The 10,463-nt window shown below is 44.5% G+C and overlaps 1 protein-coding gene across 2 annotated transcripts in view; it reads right to left on the bottom strand.

Annotated features, from left to right (window-relative positions):
• Positions 1–1,648: 1,648 nt before the first annotated feature.
• The window catches only part of GALNT10 (polypeptide N-acetylgalactosaminyltransferase 10), a 42,473-nt gene continuing 33,658 nt past the window's right edge, over positions 1,649–10,463 (bottom strand). The window contains exons 7-11 of one of the 2 annotated variants that reach the window (XM_035890286.1): positions 7,722–7,829; positions 5,637–5,858; positions 4,780–4,896; positions 2,665–2,814; positions 1,649–1,819 (exon numbers count right to left, since the gene is read on the bottom strand). In XM_035890286.1, coding sequence (XP_035746179.1) covers positions 1,652–1,819; positions 2,665–2,814; positions 4,780–4,896; positions 5,637–5,858; positions 7,722–7,829 — 765 coding nt within the window. In that variant the 3' untranslated portion in view covers positions 1,649–1,651. Of the gene's footprint in view, positions 1,820–2,426; positions 2,815–4,779; positions 4,897–5,636; positions 5,859–7,721; positions 7,830–10,463 lie in introns of those variants that run through there. The other variant, XM_035890285.1, reaches the window with a different exon arrangement.

Raw genomic sequence — 10,463 nt, forward strand, 5'->3', positions numbered from 1 at the left:
CCAGGAGTCCCAGAGGGGTGCCCCGCTGCTACCCTGAGCCCTCCAGCCTTTCACTCTTAGAGCTGGCTGCATGCTACCTCTGCAGCTGGACAAACGGCGGAGCTGGGCAATTCCTGGGAAAGGACTAGCTTTATTGACTTGGGCAGCATCTTTGCAAAAGGTTAACTGCACCGTCATTCACCGCTTTACTAGAAAATGCCACTGCTGCCTTCAGTATAAGACTAAGTGGGATGAACTATTAAATCTGGTTTTGCAACAACTTAATTTTAAACCAGTGTGGGTTTTTTTTAAACACTTGCTTCAGATAGACTTGAAACCAATGGTCCTCCATTCATCCTTTAGTGTCAGTACTTTTTTCCAGTTCCTGGGATGAGACAATTCTGGTTCTGTGTCTGGCAGATCTTGCAGCCAAACCAGAAGGGTAATACCTTGCACTGCTAACTGATTACGCAAGGGACAGGGGACTAGTGAAATTGGCCCATCAATCCCACATCTTTGCTTAAGCAAACACGTTTCCAGCCACAGTAAACTGTACAGTGCTGTGGGTGCTGGGAAAGGAGGAGAGACTAATAGCACATTCCCACAATTCCCACATTCCTGTTACTGACCACAGAACTCATGACTGCAACAAACTACAGACTGAGGAACAAATGGATAAAGACCAATGACTAATCTCAGCCCTGACTTAATTATCCTGAATTAATCTGCTCACACCAACCGTTAATTAAGTTAGACTTCAAACCTCTAAAGGAAACATGGAAGTTGCCTTCATGTAGTAGATTTAACTCTGAGAAACCCCAGAAGTGTCCATGCTAAAAAGATTCTGAATAAGAGGCAAATTTGGAACCTGATGCCCAAAGGCTCTTAGCAAAAATCTTCACCTGTGAGAACGGTGCTTACTTAAAAACCCTCTGCTAATCTTTCACCTTGAAGATTCAGCAGTGAGTGGCAAACTGACTGCAAAGTGAATGGACCAGAAACCCAGATTCCTCATCTCTAATAACTACAGTGATATTCCCAACACTTGGCTGCACTTCCACTAGAGCTCATTCCTTTATCAGAGCTACGATTTGGAAAGTAATAATACTCAACTTGTTTGAAATATTTTTAGTTTAGGGCAAAAAAATATTCATTTCATTTTACAGTTTGATGGCCCTTTTTTTTTTTTTATGTCTATGACATCAGAGCATTAAATCTTGTGTTCGAGATTTTACTTAAATGGACTTTGGAAGATAAAGCACCTATGTGGGAATGCTTCAGCGGGTAATATAGCAGCTACAAAAAGTCCTGGAGGGTCCCGGATAACAAAATCATTTAACACCAGACCCAGGTGGGAAATAAAACAGAACAAAAAAAAGCAAAAAAAAAAAAAGCAGTTTGAATCACATTCAGACTCCTCTAAAAACAGAGTTTCTGTTCAGTCTCAGCACAGAAGTGGCTCTGGCAAAGCCTTTAAAATTCCACCATCCCCAGAAGAGAAGGATGCAGCATCTTCGCAATAAAGACTGGCCTGCTAGTTAACCTTCTCCTGAGATTCTCCCTTTTACCTTCATTAACTGTTTAAAAAAAAGTATTCTTAAAAAAATTTTTGTAACCCTCCCCCGTAAAAACTATAATTGTAAAATATATATATATATATTTTCTCAGTCTTTTAAAGATCAAGATTTCTGTTAAATTTTTCCAAGACGGTTGAGTTTGTATGTTCAAATATCCACTGCTGTGTTGGAGATGAAGGATTGCAGCTATTCATAAAGATCTTTCGGTCACTCTCACTGCAGTCCATACAGCTGCTGCTTACTGGATGGTAGAGGGTCTTGTCCTGGAGAAGAGAAATTTGATGTGAGTTTGCTAAGCAGAGAAGCTAAGCTGTTTCAAAACCAACAGAAAGAAGTCTTAAAAAACAAGGCAAGCTATTTTGTTACTTGGATGCATCAGAAGAAGTTATTCCACACTTAACTGGTTGGCAAATGTCAGGGTCCATTCCTACCCCTCGCAGCAGTATCCAGCCCAATCCTCACATCTGCACTGGGAAGCTCTGAAGCTATGTCTGAAGCCAGGTCCTCCAGCCTACAGGCTCACATCCTGCTGCGGTCACTCCCTGGCACGCAGATTGCAAGGACTAGGACACGGCATTTAGTCAAGAGTTTACTTACCTGTTGGCCACAAAAGCATTGCTTAGCAGGACGATGAATAAATCCTTATCTTGGCATCTACTTATCCTTATCTTCTACTATTCAGAACAAACCAATAAACACAGCACACCTCTCTGCAAACATGTTTTGCAAGGGTGTTGCATCACCTCACTGCCAGCTGTGGACAGGACTGCGAGGAGAGGGTCCTTCTGCTTAGCAAGGCCTGGAGAAGCAGTCCTCACCATTTCTAACCAGCGGAACCTGCTTTAGCAGAAGGGTTGGACCAGATGATCTCCCGAGGTCCCTTCCAACCCTTGCCATTCTGTGATTCTGTGAACAGGGGAGCCACCTCTTTCTAATCAAGGGTAGTTAATGGCACAATGACAACAGATTCTCTGCAGGTTCTCTTATCACAGCTACATGAAGAGAAGGAATAAAACATGAGTGGTGACATTTTAAGGAAAGTTAAGTGCCTACAGGCAATTTGACACCTTAAATGAGAATATGCATATGCACGCACACACACACTCACTTTTCGGTATCTCCAGAGCTGGTTCCCCTTCATTCCATGACAGTCATAGAGGGTTACAGGGCTGCTGTGGGAAATGGCATCAAAACAAAACTTCTTGGTATGCTGAGGATCCCCAGGACGGATGTCTTCTCTCCAGCTGAACGTGAACACCTGCCAGGACAAATAGGACCGTCAGGATGGCTGGTACTGGGCACAGTGCTTTCACCAGCAGAACGATGTTCTCTTCTTTGCCCACAGGGTGGGGATGGCTTCAGGGAAAGGACAATATCTTCTAGAGAAAAACTACTTCCACCTCTGGGGACAGGGACTGCTGACTAGGGGAGTCTGTAACAGCTACCCCGCGGACTGCCACACAGCATGCTAAATGAGACTGTGCTGCTGCAAACAGCCATGCTAGTTAGCTTGGGTACTAATAGCAGCCTTGAATGTCTCTGCAATGCAGACATACATCATGGATTAAGTGAGCAGCTGACCAATTACAGCACTTCACAGCTAGCAAAAAAGGCAGAGAGCTACAGGAGCTCCGAGTTAAAGCTGGCAGTAAATACCCAAGCCTGCACAGGCAGCCTGCAGTCACCTTGAGAAGAGCCTGTCCCACACCTTCTGGGACAAGAGACCAGGAGGCCCACAGCTCCCCACCCCACTCCATGGAGTGTCAGAAGGGCAATCACTAGGGCAATGCTTCCTGGTGCTCTCTTCTACTGACCCTGCAATGATCTCATCACTTTTGGGTGAGACGAAACCTATAAATGCCTGGCAATGCTGTGGCCTTGATGAAAAGATTCTGGATGCCAGCACACACGGCCTGGAAATCCCTGAGCCATGGGGACTGGACCACAGGCGAATAGTCGGTGGCCGTACCACCACAGGCATGCTCTGTTCCTTGCACTGCCCCTGTGGCATTTGCTTTTGGCCAAGGCTTGAGACAGTAGCATGGTCAAGCTGTATCTTCAGTCTGATGATCATGGCTTGGCTTATGACATTCTTTAAGCATTGCAGGACTGAATCCTACAAAAGATAAACTTGCTTAAAGACAGGGAGCCTTGCTTAAGCTTTTGCTTTCTGCTTTGACAAGGACAGCATCTCTGGCAAGGGTGCAAGTGTCCTCTGTGACCAGCACTAGCCAATGTGGTTCTGCACGGCTACTAGCCAGCACACCTCTCTCTCAGTCCCTGAGGGGAAGGGCTGTTCTGGGGGCTCCTTTTGGAGCCAGGTGGAGGAATGGTCCTGTCCTCAGAGAGATCTCATGGGACAGTAAGAAAGACCAGTATTGAAGACACAGAAGTTCAGAACAGATTCTCCTCCTAAACATAAGCCAACACTAATTGTTCACAATCCTCCTGACACAACAGAAGCTTAGTTTTGGACCATGCCCGAGTAAATTGGTTTTGTTTCTAGTTTTCATGCATCAAAATTGATATGCAACATCCCTCTGTCTCCTACTACTGAATCCATTCCCCTGAAGACTTATGCATAGCTCTGTAATAGAGGCATTGTTTTCTTGATCTTTTCTCAGCTCAGCTGCTACAGTTTAGACAAACTAATATTTCCTTCCCTTCTGTTACAATAAAGCTGTCGTTTCTGGCACCTTATATGTTGAGAGGGTGAATCTATAGCCTGGCCGGTTTCATCTCTCTCCAGCAGTGGTTGGGTGTTTATAATGCATTTGCCTCCTGCCAGAAGGATGATAGTAAGCAGTTATTGAATGCTCCTGCAGGTTCATTAATATGCATGATGCTCCTCTATCACTTCTTTCAGCACAACCGTTGAAGTTAATATTTGCTTTGTTACATATTACAGCTGCCTTGTTACTGGTTTCTTTCATTATTTTAGGATATTGTTTTCTTGTGCTTTCTTTTGTTCACTCTGAGAACTTCAAAGCGGAGGTAGAAGCTCTGCACAAAGTCTGCCAGGCTCCAGACCTTGCCACAAGCACAAGCCACATCCTGCTGCAAGCCCATCAAGTATAATTAGCCCATGAGCCTTGGGGTGCACAGCACGCTCTGTTCGCCTGACAGAGTTCTGCAATGGCCTTCCTTCTCAAACATTTGTTCTTATAACTTCTCCCTCCCCAGGTTTATTTAGGGGCCGATGATTTATCAGAGGGACTGTTACCTGCACGTTGTTCCATGCTGCCTCTCCTGTGTCCTTCACACAGTTTTCCAGCCTCAGTGGGGATCCCAGGGCTCCATGCTTAGTATCCACACACAGTCCAGTTCCTACATTGCGTAACTGAAATAGTAAATTAGCCACTGAATCTCCTACTCTTACCAAGTGACAGGAAAGAAGGCTTAAATTGCCTCAAATAGTGGCAGTATTTGCATGAAGACAGTTTTAAGATTCCTTACTTAACTATGTATCTGAGCTGGCAGATAACAGTGAGAAGAAAGCACGGGAACTCAAAATGGGACCCGTCGCCAGCTGTACAATAACCTCCAGGACACAGCAAAACCCATTAGCTACAGGACTGCAGAGCCCACTATGTTGTTGTGCATAACAATCCACGACTTCACTCCTCGGGTGATTCTTTCCTCAGAACACACCTGACTTCCAGAAACAGGGATGGTTTTCCTGGCTTTCAGATGGGAATGCTAAGGAGCACAGTAGCTCAACACAATTGTGTAGCCCTTTGGAAATGCAAGATTCCTACTACTGCTCAGCTGCCGCGTCTCCCTAGTCCTCCCTCTCAGTGTTCTGCCTTCTACTAAATACGCAACACGCAGAACAAGCCAAGTCTCTATTCTCTTTGTAGCTGTGCGCTAATAGAAATGGCTGCCTGACTGCCCTCTTTGGTCAGGCCAATGAAATGGTAGAGGAGTTCTGGTCTTTGAAACCTATCAAGCAGGACCTTTAAAACACTCGCTTGCCACCTTACTTGCAGCAAACCGGTACTGGTGCACATGGGTAAGGCAACTTTAAAAAAACAAACCACAGCCTGTTTGCCCACCGCAGATTTCAGAGCACAAACTTGCCTCTCCCCACGCAGCTGCTGGAGGCTCCACTGGTGGGTAAAACTTTGGCAAGTCCCACGCGACCTCGTTCATGAACCACTTGAAGCTTTTGCAGTTGAGGTTGTTGCGAAGTTCCTTCTGAGCTGCGACGTCCCCTGCAGAAAGATGCCGGTACTCTGGTCTACGCTGGTATATGTACTCTGCGTACTCATCCATCCACACCTCGGCCACCCGCTTCAAGTTCTGTGTGGGTAACAGCCACGTGTGAAAATGAGAGGGAAAAACACCTGAGAACACTCTGCAGAAACCACTGACATTAGCATTCAGAACAGCTCTCGTGTTTTTGCTCAGAGAGGATTTTCATTCACATCCACTCTTACTCTCCAGCTTCAGGATGAAGATTATTTTTATTATTCTCTAGTTCCAAGGGACTTTTAGAAAGATATTTTCAGCTGAGGTCAAAACAGAATCCTGGCACTTGGCCATTATATCTAGTTCCTTGTGGCTAAGAAAAACAACATTAATCAAAAGTTGGTTTTTTCCCTTTTTTTCTGTAAAGAAGCTAGTCAGAAAATGATGCTGGTAAATACCACTGGACATTCAAAGGTCCCTGACAAAAAGCTGCTTTCTTAAATCCTTCTTATTGCATCTTTGATATCCATCTAGGAATGGGATTTGCAGTACTCCCTTCTGGAAAGCTTCAGTTCACAATATTCTTTCTTACCACTATTTTTCCATTTTCTTGGGTAAAAAGCTGTTTAAGAGAAACTCTGAGATACTGCAGGAACATGGAACTTTCAGGTGATGACCCTTCAGAATAGAAGCAAAGGGTTTACTTGCTGGCAGCAGTATATTTCACATATTGCTGTAAAGCTTAATCCACTGTGTAATTCCAAGACAGCAATGAACACCGCCCTCGCGAGATACCCGCCCTACTGCTTGTCACAACACGCCCAAGAGACCGCTGGACCTTGGACTGTTCTCTGGCAACACCGGGTACATTCTTGGTGCCACCCAGTGATGTGCCACGTGCAGTCATGACTTCAGCGACCCAGCAGCACTGCTCAACTTGCATAAAGGTGGTCAGCCCAGCAGTGGTCATTTACTACCAAAAAAATTCGGATGTTAAGAATGAGCGGTGTGCTCACCCTGCCCCAAATGCAGCCTATACACAACAAGAGCGGGTGTTCATCTCAAGGTGACTGTATGATCTTAAATGCCAAGAAACAGCATTTCCTACACCTGTCCGCCATCTCCTTCCAGCACTGCGGGAGCGTGCAAGAGCCAAATACCGAATCAAAAGAAATATAGCTCCTTCCTGAAGAGATGGCACAGACAGGAGAGCTCTCTATTGCTCTGACAGGTCGTTGCTGGGCTGAGTAATAAATCCAAATCTATAACTAGGGCGATGTTATTAAACTGGGAAACATTTTAACACTCTGCAAGCCATAACACTGCAGAACAGCAGGGTACCTTTTTGTGTTTTTTAGTTTTGCAGCCTTCCTGCTCTTATGATTTTTTTCTCCCACCAGAGGGCAATACAAGCCCTTCTCAATTTGGAAATTAACTGGAGAAAGCTAGTTCATGGTAGGCAAAAGCTTTTTCCTCTTTGGGCTACACTAGATTAAGAAATAAGACAGCACAGAACGTTCCATCGTGGAAAATGACAGCTTGCCCATTCAGTGGTCTGTGATGCTTGAAGTTGAGAGGTCTTTCAATCACCAAAACACAATCACCACGCTGAAGCCAGCTACTCCTGGAGAGCACAGCTATAAAATGACTGAAGTATTATACAAATAAAGCCGTATCTTGTTTTTATTGGCGATTCCACAGCCAGCGCCTGATCGCAAAGTCCCTTCCCAACACCTAGCAATGGCCGATGTCTGGAGCAGGGCAGCTGTCTGCACAGGAGACTGCAGCTCCCCAGGCTCTCTTCTCTTTGCGCTACACATCCACCACTGCAAAACTGCTCAATTTGACCACTGTACAAGTACAATTCATGGACTACAAAGCCTATATTTGCCTCCCATTGTGGCGTGAGAGGAGACAACAGCGTGGTCACATTTCAGTCAGACATCTGTCGTTGGGAATGCCATTGCCACTTACTCTTGCCAGGCTGACTCCGGTTGGAACCTTGTATGGAACATATTTTCTGTAGATATGACCAACTCTAGAGCAAGGGATGTCCTCCATGCGACCCCCACACATCCATACCTGTGGAACAGCAGAGATACATATTCATTCTAGGTCATATGGAGAAAAATGAAGAAAAAAAAGAAAGACTTTCAAGTTATGAAAAAGCTTAACCCAGATTTTTTACTTTAAAGTACAGACTCTCCCAAATACCCTCCCCTCCTTGACTTAGTCTCAAATCCTGTAACTACATGCTTAGAGCCATGCAGCAAACCTTGATTTAGCACAAGTGCTATCAAGCCCAATGGCTAAAAAGTTCAATTTTGCATTCTTCAGAGAAATGAACAGAAAAAAAATCCAAGCACCCAGAGAGCAGCAAGCAGAACAGTTTAAATTCCTATATGTTATTACAGCAATAGTAACCACAATAGTTAAACTGAACTGCCATATAAGACCTGGGTGTAGGTTGTGTAATGCTGCTGTAAAAGGGAGGCCATCTCTGCGGTACAGGTCATGTGTTACGCAAAACACTCCAGGGAATTCATGAGCCTGTTCAAGTGCCAGAAATCAGAAGAGACTTGCCACTTTTTCCCGTGGTTATCACTGCTCTCATATGGCTTCATTGCTGACATGCACTCATTGCTTTTGCAGCCTTACAACTAAGTAGAAATCCCTGCCTGGTGGAAACATCCTTAGCTTTAAAAAAGCCCTCAGAAAGTCACTGGGACACACTGCTAGTTGAAGAAGACTACACAGATGCTTGGTTAACATCTAGATGAGGCCCAAAAGTTTCTTTGCCCATCTGAGAAGATTTCACTCTGTGCCAACGCTCTGCAACAACTTTCTTTTATTCCTTATTTATAGCATGGAAGTAATAATTTTGTCCAAGTGAAACCAAAGGAGATGTTTTCTGAACCAGCCAATCTACTTCATTAGGTTTAAGAAATATAATCATACGTGCTTCCCAGAGATATCTAATCAATACTTAAAGAAAAAGTATCCTTCAGTATGCAAAACAAATGTCTTCCTGAATTCTTGAAGCTCGACACTGTCTTGTCCTTCATTTTGTTGTTAATGCCCCGAAGGCAGCAGTATTTAAGAAGGTCTGCTGGTGCTGCAGTGTTCTTGATCTCTCTATTCACTGTGGCTAATTTGAGCCACCGCAGTTCACTGTACAATGAGCTTAGTCAACAGCTTCACACATAGCAGGCATTTCCATTAATATTCTACAGTGACAATATTAAATACTTAGCTTGGAAGAGAAATATTTGGCCAAGGCTGCTGCATAATTATTAGCTCTGACACTAAAGTCCTCTGGAGTTTCAGCTCTGTCTCCTGGCTCTAATAATTACAGTCATTTGCTGACTGTGCGTAACTTAATGGAGGTTGGTTGCTCTCAGTTAGAAGAATATTTTTCACAGGCAACTTTTAAAGTTCAAGGTACTTAATTACACGTTGTTATGGTGAGAGAGACAAGAAGAAAGTTGACAAACACTCCTTCTACAGAATTTCATTCCTTTTGTCCCTGCTGTGTCTTGAGAGGCTGGTACAGAAGAGATGAAGATGAAAAAAGAAACTAGCACTCAGCTTATGTGAAGTTTCTAGTGGAATTGGGAATAATTCTTATTCTGTAGCTGCTGCGCTTTTTGCTGCAGAGGGCCACAGTGTGATTTCTCTGCTATGAAATTAACAGGTAGACCGAGAAAACAAGAATTTGGGGATGTTTTGTGTTTCTATGACAGAAACGGTTTGTGCAAGGCTGTAAGAGCTGCAACAGATCTGGGAACTGTAAAAAACTGCAGGAGCAGCTGAAGAAACCTAGAGCATAGTTGCACAGACACACACACTCCTCGATAACCCATACTCTTACCCTGTGCACTGCACGCTGCATCACGAAAGCCCTATCGGTTCACCAGCAGCTGCAGTTTAGTGTAACGCATGCCTGAATGAAAACACCAGCTTGTTCTCCTCGCTGCCTGCCCCCAGGATGCCTTACCTGCCCTTGATCTCCAAGGGAAGGCTTTCAGTTGGGCCACCGTGAATACACACCTCCTCTGAAAACACGACTTCCCTAAGATACGTGAGAAACAGACCCCTGCAGCCAACGTGCAGCTAGAGAGGAGAGCACTGCCCTTGCACTGCAGATCTTGTGAAGCAGTAACACAGGCAGCACTTATCCACTGAGTGGTACACCGGAGAGGCAGGGGGTATGGGAAGCTTGACAGACCTGATGATGTAGTGGGCCAAGAGCTCCAAGCTGGTACAAGACTCCAGGCACAGAAGAAGACATAAACACATGTAATGATATAACAAGAAAAGCTACTTAACTGAGTTACTGAACAAGTAACAAGTACTGATCAGTTTTACGTGCTCTTTTCCTAATTATGCTTTAAAATATTTACTCCCAAATGATGCTGCAATTACCAGTACTGCGTGGAGGCAATGGAAAGCTTCCTAATTCCTGCTAGCGGAGCTCTGTGACCCTTTCAAGGTACTTTGCCAACTCAGTGCCTTTTTAACATTGTCTCATGCTGCAAGTGACAGTGTGGCACTTGCAGTACAAATCTAATTTTAAAAGCATGCTTTCCATTCATTCATTGCTGCTTTGATTTATTTTATTAGTGAGCGTCTTTGTGTGGTGACAGAACTCATTACACCCTCCATAAAGACAATTACCAGTCCTTATCTATAAAACTGGAAGAAGGGGGAGAGGGA

This window comes from Egretta garzetta, unplaced genomic scaffold, assembly GCF_000687185.1.
Source record: "Egretta garzetta isolate BGI_Z169 unplaced genomic scaffold, ASM68718v1 scaffold612, whole genome shotgun sequence".
Lineage (NCBI taxonomy): Eukaryota > Metazoa > Chordata > Aves > Pelecaniformes > Ardeidae > Egretta > Egretta garzetta.